The sequence below is a fragment of the Pristis pectinata genome, chromosome 5 (assembly GCF_009764475.1).
Source record: "Pristis pectinata isolate sPriPec2 chromosome 5, sPriPec2.1.pri, whole genome shotgun sequence".
Classification (NCBI taxonomy): Eukaryota; Metazoa; Chordata; class Chondrichthyes; order Rhinopristiformes; family Pristidae; genus Pristis; species Pristis pectinata.
In genome coordinates this window covers 91072200-91095681 of record NC_067409.1, presented here as the reverse complement: position 1 = coordinate 91095681, position 23482 = coordinate 91072200, and the positions used below count along the sequence as shown (strand labels likewise).

At 37.4% G+C, this 23482-nt stretch overlaps 1 protein-coding gene across 4 annotated transcripts in view; it reads left to right on the top strand.

The window, feature by feature from the left end:
* exoc2 (exocyst complex component 2) overlaps window positions 1-23482 on the top strand; it is a 222625-nt gene that overhangs the window by 80488 nt on the left and 118655 nt on the right. For all 4 annotated transcript variants that reach the window (XM_052016796.1, XM_052016798.1, XM_052016799.1 and 1 more), the window contains exons 7-10: window positions 8508-8588; window positions 11315-11460; window positions 11543-11624; window positions 16169-16271. In XM_052016796.1, the coding sequence (XP_051872756.1) occupies window positions 8508-8588; window positions 11315-11460; window positions 11543-11624; window positions 16169-16271 (412 nt within the window). The remainder of the gene's footprint in view (window positions 1-8507; window positions 8589-11314; window positions 11461-11542; window positions 11625-16168; window positions 16272-23482) is intronic.

The following is a 23482-nucleotide window of genomic DNA, read 5'->3' as shown; positions in this document are numbered from 1 at the left end:
ACATTTGCCGACAAAACAGCCGATGTGCTAAAAGATGATGTATGAATCAATTTAGGATAGAGTCAAATTTTAAAAAAAATAGTCATATTTACATTCTTGAGTTTGATATATTAATTTATTGCACAGGTGAAAAAATAATTTGAAAAAGTGCTCCCTGTTTGGACATTTTCAGAATTTAAAAGATCTTTAGCACAGAAAAGAAAGTGCTTTTTAAAGTTTAGAATGCTTGACAAATTCTTAAATATAAAATTGAGTTTGTAATTTTAAACCCAGGAGGTTGTGGAGGTATTTAAGATATTGAGTTGATACTGAGAAAAGAACAGAGCATTATTCAGTGATTTAACTTGGTTAATAATCTCATAGTATCTTTATTAACTCTGTGTAGTTGTTTCATTTAGATATTAAAAAGGTGAACTTCATCACCCTTAAAATCAAAGTCACCCTAAACTACAACAAAAGGAAGCCATTTGGCCCATCAACTTTATACCAATTCTCAAGAGCAATTCCATCAATAATATTCCTCCATTTATTTCCTTTTTCTATTCTTTTTCACCTGCCCATTTAACTCTCCCCTGATTCTCCTGACACCCACCTTCACTAGGGGTAATTTACAATAGCCAGTTATCCTAATGGCCATAATGTCTTTAGTATGTGGCAGGAAGTCACAGGGAGAATGTGCAAGCTCCGCATAGACAGCACCAGAAGTAGGTATTGCCCCTAGGTTGCTGCACCTATGAGCCAGCAGCACCACCTGCTGCATCACCGTGCCATCCAGGTTCTGTGTTGCTGTTGGAATGGAATTGAAGATGCTAGTCCATGTCAATAATTTTAGCGACAATGTTTGCAAAAGATAAATGAAGAGCATGAAAAGGGTAGAGAGTGAGAAAGTTTTCCCTGCAGCAGATTTGTCTTTGACCAGATGGGATTGGTTTAAGGAGCAGGATGTTTCAATAGGATTTGAGGAGGATTTTTTTCACCTAGAAAATAGTTGAAATCTGGAACACAAAGGCAGTGGTCTCACAACATTTAGCTCTTACAATGAGTACTTGAAGTGCCATGGCATAGAAGCCTATGAGCTGAATGCAGGAAAATTAGACTAGTATAGATAGGTACTTAATGACTGGTATGGGCACATTAGCTCAAAGGGCTTTTTCTGTGCTGTGTGACTCTGACTCTATGATAAAATCCAGTGTATGGAACATTGTTTTCTGGGATAAGTAGTTGTGAGTAGGATACAATTTGGTAAAAATAAGAATATTATTTTTGCATGAATATTTTGCATTCACATTCTTAATCCAATAAAATTAGATTTTAGGACCAACATGCTGGCTGTATTTTAATAATAGCTATACCCTGTGATTCTGTTTTAATTTGCCAAATGCTGCAAATCAATGACTTTAGAATCTGAATTAGTCAAAATATCTTTGAGTATTTTCTATAAATAAAATAATTACATAGAAGTTGTCCACGATTAGAAAGTTTCTTCATATATCTTGGAATGAAAATAGACTCTCTTTGTAATTTCCTTTGTTCAGTAAATGCAAATAATAATGAGGTATTCAAATAATATGTTCAGGCTTGTACGTCTGGTTGTCAATGACTGACACAGTATTTACTTCCTTAGTAGAACTGAATCCAGAGATCAACTATAAAGTTAACAGTCAGTTAACTATTGGGTGCAATCAATGATGCACACTATTTCCAAGCAGACCTCTTTCGTTTGAACTGTGCGTTTAATCAGTTTGCTGAGCATACAGTATAAATGAAACACTACTAATATCGTTTTCACAGAAAACGGTGTAACAAGGGAAAAATTTTTGAAAACAAAATACTGGGAAATTTCTCTTCACGATACATTCTTGACTATATTGGGGAGAACGTGCACAGATTGTTTGACTTCTTGTGGAATCCCTCCATTCAAATTGAGAAATATCATGGTCAATCCACTGGAATTTCAATAATGCTACATCACTTATTGGTTGTCTGGTCAAACTGACTGTAATAGATGCAGTTGAAGTGATCCAAAAATGTTAACACTTTGTCCAAAGTTGGCACTGCATACAAGAATTGTCCTTTGTCCAAGATTTATTGCAGGCTGCTACTTTTCAGGGAAATAAATATGACCGAAAGCAAATGATGGAAGATAAACAAAGCTCACATCTAGGAATTAAAACTGGAAATGTGGGGCGTTTCAGTTTCTGAATTTTATGGCACTAGTTTTTTTGAAAGGTATGGGAATAATTTGTAAAAAAAAAATCTAAAATCATGGTTGGAGGACTTTACTGCTCCACTGATGATGTATTCTGTGTGTTAGTGGCTTGCATTTACATAAATGGATGAGTGTTTTGAGAGTACTGTGTCAGTAAAGAAAAAGGTCAACAGGCCTTGAGCTGCAAATGTGTGCTGTGTTAATCCCAGGCAAGCAAAATAGCTTGAAAGCAGTCTCTAACTACTTCTGGAAGTTGCACAAGTTAATTTCTTTAAAATGTGCATTATTTAATGTGGTAACATAAGTACAGAAATTTGAGCTTTAGTTACTGAAAATGGATATTCTAGTAGATTTACTTACTTGATGGAGGCTGTAAAAATTCAACCATATTCTGTAAACAAATGAGAATAACATGTTGTGGATTGTAAATATAAGCCGTACCTTTTAGATTTTTAACACAATCAATTTGTCTTTCCTTCCTCAACAACTTGGCAGTTTCTAAAAAAAAGTTTAATTATATATTCAATGTTCCAAGCATGAGAAAAGATTTCCAGCTTTTTCTTAAATAAAATTTTGACTGTACCTAAAGGGTTTGAAGCTGACTTTTCATACTAAAATCTTAAGATTACCATGTTGTAATTTTGGTAGATGCTCTTTTAAGGACAAGATTGTTTGTGTAGTGTTGAACCTTTTTTTGCTGGAGATGCACAGCAAGTGTGAACAAATTTAAACAAAAAGGATATGAAGGGAATTTAGTATGGGCTATTTCAGCCCAGTTGTCTGTCTGCATGACTTAAGATTATGAAACCCCTCCTGGTTAAACTCATAATGAGAATTTAAAAACAAAATGAACTAATAGTTTAAACAAAACAACAGCACTGTTAGCAGAGCTGCTGCCTCACAGCTTCAGTGATCTAGGTTTGATCCTGACCTCCGGTGTTGTCTGTGTGGAGTTTGCACATTCTCCCTCTGACCACTTAGGTTTGTTCCTGGTGCTCTGGTTTCCTCCCACATCACAAAGATGTTTGTGTTAGTAGGTTAATTAGCTGCTGTAAATTTCCCCTAGTGTGTTGATGAGTGGTAGAATCTGGTGGGAGTTGATGGGAATAGGATGGGTTAGAGTAGGATTGGTGTAAAAGATAGGTGCTTGATGATCAGCTTAGGCTCAGTGGACCTAGGGACATGTTTCTGTGCTGCATCTACCCTACGACTCTGACTAGTATCTTCACAAGGCAAATCACTTCAACTTCAGCAATCTTTTGTTTCTCTTTATGAGAAAATAATCTTGTATATATTGGAGTAATGTATGGTAAGGATCAAGTTAAAATATTTAATAGAACTGTCATATTTGAGTTGGCCCTTTAAAGCTAGTCTGGTTGACTTCTGGCATATTGAAGTTCTGGCATATTGAAGTTTAGGAGACTAATATTTTATATCCCTGGCAGAGCACTCATTTTGGATTTTTTTTCAGAAAAATATGAAGCAAATTCAAATCTATTCACGACCTGTTTGTGTAGATTCAGTACTCCTAAACTACTTCTGATAGCCAAGGTTATCAATGTTCAAAAATACATGTCAAATTCAAAATCTAATTCATTATGAAAAATTTTGTGATATTTCAAAGTAATAATATAGGAATAAATGTGGGGAAGGCCACTTGTGCTAGTTTGAAAAGTAATTAGCGAAAGTAGACTGAAAACAATTATGGGCAGGCACGGTAGCATAGTGGTTAGCATAACACTTTACAGCGCCAGAGACCCGGGTTCAAATCCGGCCACTGTCCGTAAGGAGTTTGTACATTCTCCCCATGTCTGTGTGGGTTTCCTCCGGGTGCTCCGGTTTCCTCCCACATTCCAAAGACATACAGGTTAGGAAGTTATGGGCATGCTATGTTGGCGCCGGAAACGTGGCGCCACTTGCGGGCTGCCCCCCAAAATCGCTATACAAAAGGTGTATTTCACTGTGTGTTACGATGTACATGTGACTAATAAAGATCTTATCTTATTTGGAGGGAAATCAAGAGTTCAGAATAAACATTTTCCCACACAGAAAAATGGTTGATGATCCAGTGGCCTTTGTTTGGCAAGGTGTGTAGAGGATAATTTTTTTCTAAAAAGGACACTTGCTTTTCATATTTCCTCTTGACATAGGAAGCCATTCAACCCATCAAGACATAGACAGCTCTCAGAGCAATCCCATCAATTCCATTCCCCGAACTGCTTGCTTATAACCCATTCTCTCTTCTGTTTTTGGTGCCAGTGAGTTTCAACAGGAGTCAGTAATTAATTCCATTTTGTAATGTATATTAGTGATTTAGATCTAAGTTTTAGGGAGCTTGATAATTTAAGTTTGCAAATAATACAAAAGTTGGGCAATGTGATTGACAGTGTGGAGGAAAGTTCCAGACTGGCGAAAGATATAAATGGTCTAATCAGTTGGGTAGAATTATGAATGAAATTTAATCTAGAGGAGCATGGGTATTGCATTTAGGGGGTGTGACAAGGCAAAGGAATATACTTTAAAATCAGTGAATTGAGTAATGTAGAGAAACAGATCTTGGTGTATATGTTGACAGTTCCCTAAAGGTATCAAGATAAATCAATAAAATGGCTAAAAAGCCATATTGGAATGCTTTCTTATTAGCTGAGACAGCAGAGGGGTTATGTTAAAACTGTATGCAACACTAGTTAGGCCACAGATTGATTATTCTATACAGTTTTGGGCTGATCAAAGGAAAGTTGCAACTTCACTGGAGAGGGTGGATAGTAGATTTACAAAGACTTTGCCAGGACTGGAGAATTGTGATGATGCAAGATGGGGTAAGAAGTTTTCTTTGAAACAAAAGAGACCATGGGGGGGGGGGGGGGGGGGGGTGGTGGGAGGTGGAAGAGTGATTTTGCTGTAGAAAATTATTAAGGACCAATATAGGTTCTTCTTCATTGTCCTTTACAGAGGAGTCAAAATCCAGGGGCGAGATATAAAGTAATTGGCATAAGGATTAATAAGGAGATAAGAGACTTTTTTTTCATCCAGAGGGTAATAGGGGTAGAAACACTCAGCATATTTAAAACATGCTTGTATGTGTATTTGAAGAGCCATGACCTGCAGGGCTGCAGATCTGATGCTGGACTTAGAGGGTTAGGATGGGTAATTCTTTTCCAGCTAGCTCAAATGTGATAGCCTGAATTGCAGCCTCCTAAGTTGTAAATTTATGATTCTATTAACTGTAAATGCTACCTCACAGAATTTCTGTGTTTTTAATTATAAAACCATGAAAACTGATAGTTTTTTGAGAGAAAGATAATGCAGGGTTAATTTGGTATTGGGAAATCTTAGCAAAAAATGTATACGTGCCCTTCGATTGATTTCCTTGTATAGTTTAAAAATAGTTTTACTAATCCTGTTTAAAATGAAATGTTGGCAAAGAGCTCTGTAACCCAAATAATTGTTTTCATAAGTGGACAGTTTATTTTTAATATTTAAAATTTTCTTCGAATATAAATAGGGGATTTGGATTCAGGAATTCTCTTAAGTAGTTGCTTTGAATTGGATCAAGCTGAATTCAGTAACGAGGTGAATGTAGCCAAGGTGCACAGGGTGAGGGAAGATGCAGAATTAAAGGGAGGTAAGATAAATTTGTGATTATTCACCAGAGTGGTTAGAGGAGATGAGGGGAACGCTGTGGCTAAAGAGCTGCACAATCAATTTATTTTTCAAGCCTTTGCAAATCTGTACTTTGGCTTGAACTAATTAAAATCTGAGAACACATAGCAAGTGAAATTATTACTGATGAATCTTCATCTGAATTGGTAAACTGCAGATTTTTCATTTTGCATTCTTCACATTAGCCTGCCTTTAAAAAAGGTTTTGGGAAACCAAATGAAAATATTAACGTTGTAAGGACTGTGATCTTCTGCTTTTATTTTGTTTAAAATCCCAGGGCTTGACCCTTTTTGTCAGTTCCCCCCAAAATAAGATTTTTTCTCTTCTCAGATTAGCAAAAGTATCCGAATATTTTTGCGGATTTGGTAAGAGGAGATTGCGATTACTTTATCAGCTTTGTTTCAGACTTCTGCTGTATATTTGGGTTGAAAAGGTATTATTTGTTTTAATTATACTGGACTGTGAGTTACTTTGTTAAAACATTCAGGTGTGATTTACCTTTAACCTACACAGAACTCAGTGTTTACATGTGAAAAACATGGAGTCACACACCCCTAATCCTATTTTTCCTCTTCCATCGCCAGAAACTCCCCACCCTACCCCTTCACCTGCTCCTCCCACCCCCTTTCCACCCACCCCCCATTTATTCTTCAACATTAGAGACATTTTAACCTACCAACCAACATGGGGGAGGGAACCAAAGCACCAGGGGGAAACAAAAAGCGTAATTTTTCATCCATTCAAATTATTATCCTGAAACTACAGCTTTCTATGGTTTATTCTGTGCATTTATTACCTCAACAATAATTGCAATAGGCATTTTAGGCTCCTATAATCAGACAAATTTCACTTTCAGCTGCAATGTAACAATGTTTACCTATCAGTCTAGGTGATCAACAGACCTCAGGTGTGGACTTCTGTTTTCTGATTTTGGTTGGTGACAGTGATCCTTGACATCTAGCAACAGTAATGTCATCAAGCTGGCTGAGGATGCTCAATCTGTCACATTGAAGAATATCAAGTTATCCTGGAAGGAAAAGCTCAATTTATACTCAAATATTTTACAGGGGCTAAGTTTATGTATTGAATATACACTAACTGAAAAATAAATTTCTAAAAATAAAAGCATTATATTATCTTCCATTATGAAATACTTATCTGAGGATTTTTTTAAAGATCTGATTTTGCTAAGCAATAATAATGGCTTTATACATCACTAAAATTCAATAAACCTAAGACATCAGTAACATTTTCATGATATTTTACATCAAGAAAAGTCTCCAAAATTTCTGATGACGGATGCTTAATTATAATGGAGAATGCTGCTGAACATTGCAACATTTTGAGGAATAGGGAAACATTAAACGTAACTCTGGATCAGGATACCTGCATATTCCAGATACTCTGGATACCTTTTTAACTCCAAATGTGTTTACTCCAGCATTTGCTGTCAGATTTCATAGTATGAGGATGGAAAATGCTGATACAAAAACAAAATAGGATAGTTGGTGGAAACTGAAAGTTGGTGGAAGTACTCAGCATGTTGGGCAGCAGCTATGGAGAGAGAACCAAAGTTAACATTTTAGTCAATGTTCTGATGATAGGCCATTGATATGAAACATTAATTTTTTCTTTTGTTTTTTCTGTAGGCTGCCTGACAAATCTTATTATATTCATCATTATTCCAAAAAGATAAATTTAACAATGTGTATTGATAAAACAAAACACTACAGATTCTGGCCTTTGCATTCAGAGCAGAAAATACTCAGCAGTTTAGGCAGCATCTGTGGGAAGAGAAAGAGAGTTAATGGTTGCAATCTATTTCTTTCTCCACTGTTGCTGCTTTACTTAAATATTTCCAGCAATTAATGTCTAATACTGTTCTATCTTTGCAGCATTATTAATATTCTGGACAGGAAAGGCATAGCTCAAAGGGATAAAAACAAACTGACTTGAATAACATGGGTCCTAGCCTCTTTGACATGGAGGGAGGCCATGTAGTACTGACTATCTGGGAAAAAAAAATCATACTATTGTTTTCATATGTGTAATTAGCATATTGGTTTACTTAAAACCCACAAACCTTTTGAGTATGATTGCAGTGCTTTAGGGTGCATATAAAAGGATTTATTACCAGGTAGGAAGTCTATCTTTAGGTCTTTGACTATTCAGAACTTTGACTGTTGAATTTTAACACTCAGTTATAATTTTTTTGTGTATCAACTAAGAGGAATTTTAAATTTGTACTCTGGCCTCTTTTAGTGTAGATTTATACTCTGGCCTCTTAGTGTAGATTTTGTTAGAAATTACTGATCAACAGTACTTAAATGTACTTCAAATATATTTAAAATACTTGTCCAGTAAGAAATTGTAATGAATTTAATAGCAGAAGGTGTATGTAATAATAAAAGAAGCTCCTTGTTAGATTAGTTACTTTACAATGTAGAAAATTATGTAACCTTAATTTTGTTAGTTTCCTGAAGGAAATTGGAAATTATTTTTGTATTCAATCCAGAAACCAAAAGTGGTGAAGTAATGTAAAGTGCTTGTGGAAAAAAATGTTTAAAGTTGTACATATTCTTTTCACCTTGAAATAAATGACTGCCTATTGAATGAACTGCACTTTTCATTCCAGCAATTCATCAAAAACTGGAAGTGGATGGGACGGAAAAAGTGGAAGGATCTATGACGCAGAAACTGGAGAATGTACTCAACAGTGAGTTTTACTTTTCAGCTATCCCTATGTATGGATATTGTTATTCATTTTAACTGGATCTCTGCTTGTAAACAAACTTAGAAATCAGTGACCATCAGTACTTTAAATGCATTTCAAATGTGTTCAAAATACTTGTCCAGTGAGGAAAATGTGATGAATCTAATAGGCAGAATACTTGTGTAATAAGAAAAAAGCTCTTTGTTAGGTAAGTTACTTTACAATTTAGTGACTTGTAATCTTGGCACTTTGAAATTTATTCCAAGATTTGATGTCATAATGAACATTGCTGTGTATTTTCATTTATATATGTGCAGTGAGTGTTAAATTTTATATTGTCTATATGCTTTGTCCTAATTAAAAAGAGAACAAATTTTCATCATTTGTGGTAAGTTTTATACATTCATGGCTGGGGGGTAGGTTTCATTACAAAGTGTGCATGCTAATGCTCTCCATGTTGAAGTTAAACTGAAAAGTGTGATGGTTCTGATGTTCAATATATATTGGATCTTGTATCAAACAATTTGAATCAGTAGTGATAGATGCTTAAAGATGAGTATCAGGACATGTTTTGCATTGTAAATGTTTTTTTGTGACAAATGAATGAATAACCTAGATTATTGAAATTGTTCAGCAGTTTCAACTATAAGTCTGATATAAATTAAATTTGCATTTTGATCATTGATATTGTTGAAACTGAAGAATGAATTCATGTTTAATATTTTGATTTTATGGGAAATGTTAATTTTTATGGTAAGGGCAGTTGAAAGTAATGGAGCACATTTTTAAGTGAAAAAAACCATTAAGTCATCAAATTCAAGCGAAACTGTCATACATTTATTCTGTAGTAAACTTATGATAGTGCACTGTTGTATTAATAAGTCTTTATGGAAGTGAAGTATAAAGTGATTTCGTACTTTTAGTTGCACAGAGTACTTGGTAACCACCTTTCACCAATAGGTTTGATTTTTTTAAAATGTATTCAGAATCACTCAGATAAAGTCAAAGGAAACCTGCAGTTGGGTTTATTGAAGTGGGTGGATACTGCTTTGTTATTTTAGTCCTGAAATAGGAGTACTGTATTTGACATATTTCTTTAACATTCTTAAAGGTTGCTGGAAGGGAAATAAATCATGATAATGTACAGTAAATAAACAGCTACTTTTACTTTAACTTGAGTAAATAAACTTGAATAAATGAGCTGATTTCTTTAAGAGGGGATAATATTGCAATTGGTTTGAAATGAAAAGGTTAACTTTGTTGGTGTGTTAATGTTTCCTTAACAGAGAAATAAATTTCATTGAAATGATTATATCATTACATAAAATTCCATACTCTATGCACATAATGCACATCTAGATGTAAATGCGGGTATTTCACAGACAACATTTAATTTTCTGCTGGCCACCCACAGAGCCGACTGAGAAAATGGCATGCGAGCCACCCAGTGTGATCGATGTGCTTTTTTCCTATCTTTGCTTATAGTATAGTCACTAGACCAAATAATGCCAATCCTTTCTAGAAACATTGAACGACAAATCTATTTTGGTCTTTAACTTTTTTTAAATGTGTTTTTGCCAAATTCAGAGGTTTGTAGGTTATAGATCTGAACATGAATAAAAATAAGTATTAAAATTGTTGATAGCTTTTTCTAGAGACTGTTGGGGAAGAATATTGGCAAATGTTTTTGAAACGTGTATGAATAATGCCCAAAATACTTTACAGTTTTCATCGTGATTGTTTTATATTTGAGTCATGAATATGTGTCTGTGCATATACAAAGATGCAAATTGACAAGTTAATATAGTGGTAAAGTGAAACAAAGTGCAAAAGATCAGAATAAGCTGAAACACTTGTCCTTAATATGAAGACCTTTCGTTGTATAGGAAGGAACCCATTTCAGAAGATCTAGTTACTGCTACTTTTTTCGATTGGTTTGCCTTCAAACTGGTTACCTCCTGTTTCCAAATATACATTTAAGACAGATGTGCTTTGCCAGATATTTGCTGCTTTATTTGATTGTCTAATGCATTACTATATCATTTAACTAAAGTTTAATGCTGATTTAAAATGGTTTCTACTTTGTAGCAAAACTGAAGTTATGCAGTGGAATTTTAAAATTAAAGCCTTATCAACTTTGAAGCAGGCAAGAATGAGATTCTTGTCCAGGGATTCACACTTCACTCTTATTTTCAATTATGCCAGTTGCAGATTTAAATTGTTTTTAGTTTAAATTACAAGAGTTAAAGCCATAAAGGAATTAGGAGTTTATACCTCTTATGTTAATATTAATTCTGATGTAAATTCTGAGATTTTACTGTAGTAATTTTTAAAATGTACAAACATTTCAAAACTACTATGTATTGTTGCTATGGAAACAAACACGAGGCATTTTTTTGTTGCATTATTTGAGGTCATTGTAATCATAGGTGATTAGTTGCTTTTCTACCTATCTTATTATTGGAATGATAATTTGGTTGTGAATTGCGCAAACTTAAGTTTGCCAGAACTGCTGAATGAGCCCAAATCTTATTTTGCCTTTCAGGGAAGTGATCATTTAAAGTCTTGTACAGTGAGATTATCTATGTCATAAAAAGTTTTGAATACATTTGTTTTGAGTCTATCTATTTTCTGACAATTGTGAATTTATCTTAGGTTTTTTTTGTCCTTTTGAAGGTAGCGGTATTTTGGGCTATACAGGTGGATTTATATAATTTTGTTTATTCCAGGAGCAAGTAACACTGCTGATACACTGTTCCAAGAAGTCTTGGGACGCAAAGACAAAGCAGATTCTACCAGAAATGCACTAAATGTTCTTCAGCGCTTTAAGTTTCTCTTTAACCTTCCTCTTAATATTGAAAGGAACATTCAAAAGGTAAAGCTAAATAACAGTTTAAAAAAATTCTTAACTGCCTCTTTAGTTTGCTGTTATGTATGATGAATGCCTGTTTCCTCAGGGCGATTATGATGTGGTTATAAATGACTATGAAAAAGCTAAGTCACTGTTCGGGAAAACTGAAGTCCGTGTGTTCCAAAAAGGTAAGGGTTGCAGAAATTATTCGTTTTGTAAGAAACACTTTATTTCCAGCAAAAGGTTTATTGGAAAATGCAGGAAAAGTCCCAAACATCATGCAACTCTTTTCATGTTTAGTATCATATTTGAGAACCTGGTGGTCAGAAATACTACAATAAATGGCGATGCTAGCAAAATTTAAAGTTGAGATGTGTGTTCTGTAGTTTAACTGAATTACTGCAAGAGACTTGCAAGTTCAGAACTGATATTAAGTTTAATTGCTATGATGGGGTTCTGTGCCTTGCATACATCTTAATTCTTAGACAACATACGTTACTGCCATTTGACAAAGAGATCACGTTATCTGAACTAGTGGTGTTCAGTGATGCTATTCCGTTCATTGAAACCTATCAAAAAGTCTGTTCATCTAGGTTACTCTTATTCATTGTTTTTGTTCTCTAGCTCGTATTTCCGGTGGCTTATATTTCTGGAAAGAAAGCGCCCAGCTTTCTAAACCTACTGTGATAATTAAAGGTTTTTAATTATTACTATTCTAGTGAATCCTCCGAATGATTAACAGAGCTACTGTGTTTACTATGATGTGAGATAACCAAAAATTAACACCATATTACACAATGAGACACAATCAATGTCTTGAACAGGATGTAAAAAGTAATGTTTTATGAAGAATTGTGCTAATACTTAAGTTCATTGATGTATTATTGCCTTTACCGTAGCTTTGAGTTATTGATCATAAATTTTTAAGGACTCGTGTACTATAATAATTAGCTCTCTTTTCTACTTAACAGACGTTCATGTATGCACCTGCAGAGATGCATATTAATGACGTTGGCTTGAACTATTACTGACCTGAATGTATTTATCCACATTACATGGCACCAGACAATCTTGGCCCATTCCATTTTTTTTCCCTCAGCCAGTATTTTAATATCAGCACAAATCTCAGTGTTCTTTGTGAACTTGCTGTTAGTTTATTAAAATGGGTAGTAAGGAGTATTGTTCCCAATGCAAATTCCTGAACTGAAGCACTGTCATTAATGACATTTATCTACATATGAGAATGCAAACAATTCCTTAACAGCCCCAAGATATGGCCTCCATTCCTGTTGTGCGGTCAATTTCAATTTATGAGCTCAAGAATTATTTTTCTTTGGTATTGAAATCAAGGCTATAGATGGCCTTTCCTCTAAAGCACTTCATTATGAAAGTTTGTAGGAAGGTTGATGTGCCTAAATAAGATTGAACCCAAATTGACCGAACAGATTCTGAGTCTGAGTCTTGTGCTTCTTTGTAAGACATGTACAAAATACGTAAGAATTCATATCAGTCATCTCCCTTGATTTTATCTGATAAGGTAAGCACTCTAAGCAAATATAGAAAGAAATCATTGTGATGGATTGGCTAGAATGCTGTTTTTCAAATTGGAACTTCGGAAAACATTAAAAAAAATTCTTTTAATTGGCAACAATTATGGTTGTACAGAAGAGCAAAGGTTATGTTGCTTATCAACTGATTGTTAAACATTGATGCAACTAACTTATCCAGTTGCGAACTGACCTGTCTTAATTTTGTTGACAATTTTGCAGAAGTGCTTTCAAATGCCAACATCTGAGTTAATGAAAGTGCATCTCTGCTGCCTGCAGAGTGTATTATGGCCTGAAATTTGCAATGTGAATAGCAGCTGGGCCCTTACCTCTCATTACTCTGTTGAATGAAATCTGACAATTTCTGTTGTGTATAAGCAACTAAATGTGAAAACTAAGATGTTGCTGTCGACGATTCCCTGCTGCACCACGGGATTTACTGGTATAGATTCTGCTAAGTCAGTCAAGGTACAATCAGTGAATAGATGAAGACTGGAATCCTTTGAAATTCCATGAAAAAGCACTCACAAAAATATAAAAATAAAAAGTGATGGAAACAATCAACAGGTCACATGACATCTGTGGAAAGAGAAACAGAGTAAACGTTTTAGGTTGAATACCCTTCATTAGAACTGAGAAAGTGTAAACACGTTTGTTTTAAGTTGCAGTGATGGTGGATAATTGCTGTCAGATTTCCTTCATTGTATTACCTGCTAGAAGTTTATAAAATCACGAGTGCCATAGATAGACAGCCAGTATCATTTTCCCAGGGTTGAAGTGTTTAATACCAGAGCTCATGCATTTAAGATGAGAGGGGGAAAGTTTAAAAGAGATGTGCGGGGCAACTTCTTTACACAGAGAGTGGTGGGTGCTTGGAATGTGCTGCAGGGGTAGTGGTGAAGGCAGATACAATAAAGGCATTTAAGAAGCTCTTAGATGGGCTCATAAATATGGAGGGTTATGGACCATGTGCGGGCAGAAGGGATTAATTTAATTAAGTGTCATTAGTTGAATTAGTTTGGCACAACATCATGGGCCGAAGGGCCTGTTCCTGTGCTGTATTGTTCTATGTTCCAACAGCCATTCTCCTTCTCACGTTACTTCCCCAGGCAACTGCATGGGATGCAACACGTGCCCTTTTAACTCATCCCTTCCTGACATCCAGAGGCACAACCAGTCTTTTCAGATGAAACAGTGATACACATGAACTTCTTGCAATTTATTGCAGGGCTTTCAGTTTCTCTCAATGTGGTCTTCCTCTACAAATTGGGTGAATGCTTTCCAGAGCATCTTTGTTCAGTCTGCAGGAGCGAGCATGAACTTCCAGTTGCCTTTTACTTTAATTTTCCATCCTACTCCCAACTCTAACCTATCTGTTTCTGGCCATCTACACTTATTACAAACTAGGCCCAATGTAAACTTGAGGAACAGCACTTCATTTTCCATCTGGGTGTGTTGAAACCTCTAGAACTCCATATCAAATTCAACAATTTCAGCTAATTTGCCGCCTTTGTTTATGTCAGAACTGGCCATTTCTGTAGGTTATCCATGCAAATATTAACTCAGATTTTTCTCTTCTCTATTGACATGCCTAATCTGCTGGACATTTCTACCTCTCTGACCTGCATTTCACAACCTTTACATGTTCTTGTGTTCAATTTTTTTTTCTGTCTCCATCTATCCTCATTCATCTGCCAACCAGATGGCTTCTTCAGCAGTTATCATCGTAGCTGCCCTGATCCTCTCACTTCCTATCAATTCCTCCCCTGACCTCTCTGGAAATTAAAATCAATGTTTTTTCTCTCTTTCCCATTTCTGATGAAGCATCTTCAACCTGAAACATTAACTCTTTCTCTTTCCACAGATGCTGCTCGAGCTACTGAGTGTTTCCAGCATTTTCTGTTTTTATTTCAGATTTACAGCAACTGCATTGTTTTGCTTCTCATATTCTGAAATTGTTGAATTTGTGAGTCCCAAGGGCTTTCAGCTAATGTTAAGCTTTGTTGTAGCTGTGTAAGAGGTCAAAGGGAGGGGTCAGAGAGAGATGGAAAATTGAAGAGACATGTAACTGGAAGCTCAGGGTTACCCTTACAGACTGGGGTCATCCAGTGTGAGGATGTGACATGAAGTGACTTGTAATCACAGTTGTTGTCGCATCCTTAAATCCACACTTCTGTGCAGTGCGTGGGCACATGCATGCTCTTAACCTCTTTCACCAACAGCACCAGCTTACTTCAACAACTCTCAAATTCTAACACTCCTCTGTGTAGCTCTTTCCCTTTACTTTCATCTGACCCCATCTTTTCTGCTAGTATTGCTGTGTTTTCAGTATCTCTTCTGAGCTTCCTCTTTACTGATCCCAAACAATCAGTCCTCAGCAGAGGTTTCTGTTTTATTCCCCTATGTCCCTATCTCAATGAATTTTGAGGCACACATGCTATTGAACTTCCTCACTGACTTTGTCTCCTTATCCATTTTTAGGTCCCAGATGTCAATCCAGCATTGATATTTTTTCTCTCTCTCCTCTGTTACGATTCATTTCCTTCTATTTGCACCTGCTCCAGACAGATAAATTGTAATTAACAATCCTTAGCCACCCTTTCTCAGCTTGCTCAACCAGTCTCTCTGGTCACCCTTTCACATATTTTCCTTTTGTTCTCTCCACTCTCCCTTTCTCTGCAACTGAAAATACATTTAATTTCTAACATTTTCTAGTTATAATGAAAGGTCATTGACCTGAACTGTTAACTCTATTTCTCTCTCCACAGATGCTATCTGATCTGATAAGTATTTCTGTCATTTTCTGCTGTTGTTACAGGACAGTTTATGGCAGATTAGGTTTTCTAATGCAATAATATGAAGAATTTTTACAGCTGTATTGTGGGGAATCCATATAATAGGTCAAACGTGATTGTATGTTTCATATTGAACAAAATATTAATGTGGCTGCCCATGTAGTTTTTGCACTTGGGTCATGAACTACCCAGATAATGCTGCATTCAGTTCTCGACTTCAGTATCCATCCTAAGGGAATGAATTACCTTCTTGAGATGTCGCAATCGTTTGAGGTAATGCTGCTCCCCTGATGGTGTAACACCAACTGGACTTTGGTTGTGTAGTTCAAGTTTATAGTTTAGTCTGCTGATAATACGTGCCTTTTATAATGTTTTTCTTTCTTGCACTAGTTTATGCAGAAGTAGAGACACGCATTGATGCACTGAGGACCCTGTTGATGGACAAGTTACTTGAGATGCCATCAACTCTACATGACCAGAAAAGATATATAAGGTAAAGGTGATGGAGGGGATGAGTGATGGCTGTTGGGTTGTAGGGAACTGTACCACAAAGCTTGTTCATAGAGTTATGAAGCATGAAAACAGCCTTGTCAGCTTACCGAGTCCACATCAAGTACCGTTTACAGTAATCCTAAACTACTACAATTTCTATTTTCCCCACGTTCTCATCAACTCCCCCCAGATTCCATCATTCACCTACATACTAGGGACAATTTACAGTGCCAATTAATTTACGAAACCTGGATGTCTTTGGGATGTGTGAGGATACTGAAGAACCAGGAGAAAACCCACATGGTAAACTCTACATAGACAACTTCAGAAATCAGGAATGAACCCAAGTTGCTAGGTCTTTGAGACAGTATTTTTCTTAGCTTTGCTGTATCAGAGAAAGCCTTAAAATAAATGTATCATTTTGAAAATAAAAGGAAAATAAACCTTGTGTTTCCTAATACATCCCATTTTTTTTTCATAACACAATCATTTCCCAAGGTAAAGAAGGGATTACTTTCAAGCTGGTGATTAAACTCCCCAAAGGGAGAAGTTGGGAAGATGGAAACGTGATGAATTTTAATTTGTTGAAGATGATTAAAAAAATTATCCCAATTTATGTCTGTTTAAGTGGAGGTAAGATAGGATGGGATGATTTTAATGTGCCCAATCAGGATATCCAATTGGAATAATGAAATGTGTTGCAGGAATATAAATGTTATCCTAGTCGCTGCATACCTTTATTTACCAAAGGGCAGAAGGAGATGGTGATTGAGGAGAAGATTGCAGAAGAGTAACAGGTTGAGAGAGAGAGCTGGTAGGGTAGCCAATTAGGAATTGGTGTTGGGATTGTCCAGGTCATTAGGGCCAATGGCTATTCAGAGTCAGGAGGCCTTTGGTTGAGTCAGATCCCAGGAATGAATGAGATCTCTGGCTTAATCTAGGACTTCTGTGTGGTGGTTGCATGGGTGGCACAGAAATAACTATAGCTTTACAAGATGTGAAAGAGCTTGTTGAAATCAGCAAAATGCCTGCTTGCTTGTTCAACCAAAAAGATGCTACAAAGAGTTATTTTCAGTTTGATTACTGATTACTTGGGGCAGCTCAGTGGTGCAACTAGCGGAGCTGATGCCTCTCACTGCCAGAGACCTGGGTTCAATCCTAACCTCTGGTGCTGTCTGTTTGGAGTTTGTACACTCTTGCTGTGACCACATGGGTTTCCTCTGGGTGCTCCCATTTCCTCCCGAATCCCAAAGATGTGTGGGTTAGTAGGTTAATTGGCCAGAATTGTCCCTATTATGTAGGCGAGTGGTAGAATCTGGGGGAGTTGACGAGAATGTGAGGAGAATAAAAAAAATTTGGATTAATGCATTATTAATATAAGTGGATGCTTGATGGTCAGTGTGGATGTGATTGGCCCAAGGGCCTGTTTCCATGCTACATTTCTCTATGATTCTCTGACTTTAAGATCTGGATATGTGCAGCTGACCAGCTGCCAATACACTGAATGAAGTACTGGAAGAGAGGGTGCTAATCTTTGTCCCAGGATGCTCCATCCCCACCACCAGCATTGCCCTTAGCAACACTCATTTCTCACACATAGACCCTTGGTGCAGGAAGGTCCACCTCTCACTACCTATTGTTTGTTGGGATCTGGCAACACTAGCAAATCCAGCACTTATTGCCCATCATTAATTGCTCTCAAGAAGGCGGTGATGAGCTGCTTTCTTAAACTGTTGCAGTCCTTCAAGTGAAGGTACTCCCACAGTTCTGTTGGTGGAGAGTTCCAGGATTCATACCCTGTGGCAATGAAGGACTTATGAACCATTTGTAAATAAGGATGGCGTGTGGGGAACCTACAGGTGTGGCATCCCATATACCTGCTGTCTTTATCCTTCATGGGGTTAAAGATTGTGTGTTTAGGTGTTGTTGTTGGAGTAAACTGCTTTGTTCTGGGTGGTGTTGAACTTGAGAATTGTTGGAGCGGCACTCATCCAGCATGTGGAGAGTTCTCCATTACCCTTTTGACCTATACCTTGGTAGTGAAACGGCTTTGTGATGTTAGGAGGTGAATTAATTGCCACAGAACATCCAGCAACTGACTTAGAGCATTTCTGCAGCTGGTCCCGTTGAGTTTCTGGTGGTGATGCCTCAGATGTTGAATTTCTGGTGGTGATGGCTTTATGTACTGAGGAAATGCGTGTGGAATCGCAAACAATGGATTAACCTCTGACAAGAACAACTATCTCCCTTTGTGTGAGGTTTGACTTAGCCAGTGGAGTGTTCATCCTCTGATGTCAAATAACTGTAGTTTCATCAGGTCTCCTTGATGCCACACTCAGTTAAATGTTATCTTGATACCAAGGAAAGTAACCTCATTTCTGCCATTCAGTTCTTTAGTCCACGTTTGGACCAGGACAGTGATGAGGTCTGGAATTGAGTGGTTCTGATGAATCCCAAGCTGGGCAACACTAAGCAAGTTATTAGTGAGTAAATCCTGCTTGATAACGTTGTTGACAACAGCTTCCACCAGTTTCCTGATAATTGAGAATAGACTAAGTGGTAATTGGTCAGATTGTATTTTTCCTGCTTTTTGTGAATATGGCTGCACATGCTTCAGCCTTGTCTCTAGCAGTCACGTGCTGGGCCCTGCCATCTTTGAGGATGTGTATATCCTTGGTGTCTCCTCCTTCGATTAGATGTTTAACAGGAAACATAGGCTACATGGTGGGACAGTTGAGGAACAGTTGAAGACTTCCAAAGAGATTTTTCACAGTGCTCAACAAAAGTATATTCCAGTTAAAAGCAAGGACAGTAAGGGTGGGGAGACCCAGCCTTGGATATCTAAGGAAATAAAAGAAGACATCAGGCTAAAAGCTCATGCATACAAAGTCACCAAGAGTAGTGGGAAACTAGAAGATTGGGAAAAAGCAACAAAGAACCACTAAGCAGGCAATAAGGAAAGGGAAGATAGAATATGTAAGTAGACTAGCACAAAATATAAAAACAGATAGTAAAAGTTTTCATAATTATATAAAGCAGAAAAGGGTGGCTAAAGTGAACATAGGTCCCTTGGAAGATGAGAAGGGGGAATTAATACTGGGTAATGTGGAAACGGCCGCGGCCTTGAATGACTGTTTTGTGTCAGTCTTCACGGTGGAGGACACGTCTAACGTGCCAAAGAGAGATGTTATTGATGAGATGGGAGGTGAGGACCTCCGTACAATCGCTGTCACTAAAGAGGCAGTGGTGAGCAAACTAGTGGACCTAAAGGTAGACGTCCCCTGGTCCTGATGGGGTGCATCCCAGGGTACTGAAGGAAATGGTAGAAGTTATAGTGGAGGTATTTGTGATAATTTACCAAAATTCTCTGGACTCAGCAGATTGGAAGACAATTTTTAAAAAAGCATGTAGGTAATTATAGGCCAGTTAGCTTAACGTCTGTAGTCGGAGAAAATGCTTGAAGCTATCATCAAGGAAGAAATAGCGAGACATCTGGATAGAAGGGGTTCCATCAGGCAGACACAGCATGGATTCAGGTTCTGTTTGACAAACTTACTGGAGTTCTTTGAGGATGTAATGAGTGCGGTGGATAGAGGGGAACAGGTGGATGGTGTATACTTGGATCTCCAGAAAGCGTTCAATAAGGTGCCGCATGAAAGACATCCATAAGATAAGAATGCATGGAGTTGGGGGTAATGTATTAGCATGGATAGAGGATTGGTTAGCCAATAGAAGGGAACGAATTGGGATAAATGGGTGTTTCTCTGGTTGGCAATCATTGGTGAGTGGGGTGCCGCAGGAGTCGGTGCTGGGCCTGCAACTGTTCACAATATACATTAACGATTTGAAAGATGTGACCGAGTGTAGTGTATCTAAGTTTGCTGATGACACTAAACTGAGTGGAAAAGCAAATTGCGTAGAGTCTGCAGAGAGATATAAATAGGTTAAATGAGTGGGCAAGGGTCTGGCAGATGGAGTACAATGTTGTTAAATACAAGGTAACCCACTTTGGAAGGAATAATAGAAGATAAGATTATAATTTAAATGGTGAGAGATTGCAGCGTGCTGTTATGCAGAGGGACTTGGGAGTGCTTGTGCATGAATCGCAAAAGGTTAGCTTGCAGGTGCAACAGGTTATCAAGAAGGCAAATGGATTGTTGGCCTTCATTGCTAGAAGGATTGAATTTAAGAGCAGGGAGGTTATGCTGCAACTGTACAAGGTACTGGTGAGGCCGCACCTGGAGTACTGCGTGCAGTTCTGGTCTCCTTGAGGAAAGATGTTTGGAGGCAGTGCAGAGGAGGTTCACCAGGTTGATTCTGGAGATGAGGGGGTTAGCCTATGAGGAGAGATTGAGTCGCCTGGGACTATACTCACTGGAATTCAGAAGAATGAGAGGGGATCTTATAGAAACATATAAAATTATGAAAGGGATAGATAAGATGGATGCAGGAAGGTTGTTTCCACTGGTAGGTGAGACTAGAACTAGGGGACATAGCCTCAAGATTCAGGGGAATAGATTTAGGATGGAGATGAGGAGAAACTGCCTCTCCCAGAGAGCAGTGAATCTGTGGAATTCTCTGCCCAGGGAAGTAGTAGAGGCTACCTCATTAAATATATTTAAGACACAGATTTTTGCATAGTAGAGGAATTAAGGGTTATGGGGAAAAGGCAGGTAGGTGGATCTGAATGGCGGAGCAGGCTCAATGGGCCAGATGACCAACTCCTGCTCCTATTTCTTGTGTTTTTATGTTCCTTTCACCATTCAGAACTAGATCTTAGGGCTGCAGATGTTCAATCTCTTGCTCATGAAATTGCTTATCACAGTGTACTGCATTACTGTTTTGCTGTTTGCATGCATGTCATCTTGAGTTACAGCATCACCCAAGCTAGCATCTCATCATTTTTGGATGGTGCTGCACCCAATCCCTGTACACTTCTCATCGAACCAAGGTTGATCCTCTGTCTCAATAGTAATAGTGGAATGAGGGGTGTGTGTATGCCTGGTCGAGAGGTGGTGGTTGTGTAAAATTCTCCTACTGCTGATGGTCCACAGCACCTCACAGATACCCAGTTTTGAGCAACTAGTTCTATTGAGTCTATTGCATGAAGCAAGATTGTAATGGTACACAACAAGGTGGTGTACATCCTCAGTGTGAAGATGTGACTTTGTCCACAATGACTGTGAGGTTATCACTTCTACTAATCCTATTACAGACAGATGTTTCTTCTACTGGTAGATTATTGACGGTGAGGTCATGTAGATTCATCCTTGGTGTTAGTTCGCTCAACATCTGCCATGGACATGGTATGTTCTCAGCCAACATGGTCAATGCTGGTGCTACCAAACTACTCTTGAAGTTAGGTGTTGAGATTTCTCTGCTCAAGCATACTATGTCCTTGCTGTTTTCAACATTGTTCATTATGGAAGAGTACTGATTCATCAGCTGAGGGAGGATGGTAGGTGCAGTCAGATGATTTCCTCCCTCATGTTTTACTTGATACCAAGAGACTTCATGGAGTCCAAGGGGGTCCTCCCCTTTATAACACTGTGCTACCTCCACTGGAGGCAGGACTGTGCCCAGGGATCGTGTTTGAGTTATCTGACATATTATTAGTAGTGAAGATAGCAGTTGTTGTTTTATTGGCTGAAGAGATGTGCATGTTGTCTGCGTAGCATCACCAATGAGCTGGCCTTGTTTTTTGTTTGTAGAAATGATTGTGCAGTAACATCCTGTCGGAATTTTATATCTGCAGATTTAGTAGTGAGTAACAAAAAACATATTTGGCACTTTCCAGATTTTAAAAAAAATCACGATTGTCAACTCCTATGAATGATTGACCAGATCAATTATATCAACAAAACAGAAGTGCTATTGAAAAGTTTGCTGAAACTTTACAAGTTTTAATGCTCATTCAAAAGTGTGACACTTGAGGCATTATGATATGTTGTTGGTTTTAATACTGTGGACTGGCATTCTAACCATTGGAATGCATAAAGTAGGTTATAAATCATTTTGCTGTGTTCATTGAATAAGCAATGTATGAACTTAATAATGAAAGATATATGGGTGTCAGCATTGCCTATTAAGATGGAAAACAAGCTTTTTTTAGGGAGGGAGTGAAATGCATGCCTTTAATACTGGCATCATCAGCACCCTTTAACCACCAGAATTGTAACCAGTGCTTATGTCAATGAGACCAGTACAGAGTGATACATTGAAGTCTGGAAGAATCTTAGTAATGACCGAAGATGAGGTTGAGAAGGCCTTTTATGAAATGAACACAACTAACCAGAAAGCAGAAGGGGTCTAAGCAGTTCAAAAATAGGAATAGTTAGACTACGGTAGGAAGAGCTATTGGAGAATACACAGGAACTGTAGCTGGACAAAAATTGTTGTGGGGGAGAATGAAGGAATAATGCTACAGAAGAAAGGAATAATGAAATAATTTAGACCAAGGTAATGATATTGCATTGATTCATTGGGATTGTGAAAGTTGAATGATGAAAAGCAATCAAGCAGAGTATTTATGTAAATGTCTGGAAGAGAAATAAAATTTTAGCAGCGTGGATCTGAGTTGGGTGTGGAGGTAGACACTGTTGTGGAGGTAGGAATAAGTGGTCTTGGTATGGAGAGGAGACGCAGTACAAAGTCTGGTTAGGATTAAAAATGATGTCAAGATTATATGTGGTTTCATTCAGCCTGAGCAAGTCAGCAGTAAGAGAATATGGAAGTTTGTTGTTGAAGATAGCTGAAATTCAATCCAACCTCCTGACTGTTTAAGCTCATGAACTTTTTTATGGATAAAAAGAGGTTGTGATTGGTAGAACTAGGTATTATTAACATAAATATTGGAGAAGTTTAAAAGTTAGCTGAAGATTGGTTAGATCATTGACTTTTATTTTGACCAGTTTTCTGTTACGAAAGCTACCCCATGATTTGAAGCTTAAAGCTTTAAATACCTGTGTGGTTATGTTAGTTGGTAGTCAGTAAAGTTCACAGATTAAAAGCTGGACTATTATCATTGGAATATGATTTTTTTAGGATGAAAACTCAACTTTAAGAAGTATTTTCAACCTCAATGTTGTAACAATTTCTGAGCTTCATTTTTATAAGGCTGTTCAGGTGGTTTTGAAGATCGAAAAAGGAGCATTGTCTGTCTGTGAGAAGAATTTGCTGAGTAAATATTTTACTTCAAATGTTCATTTATTT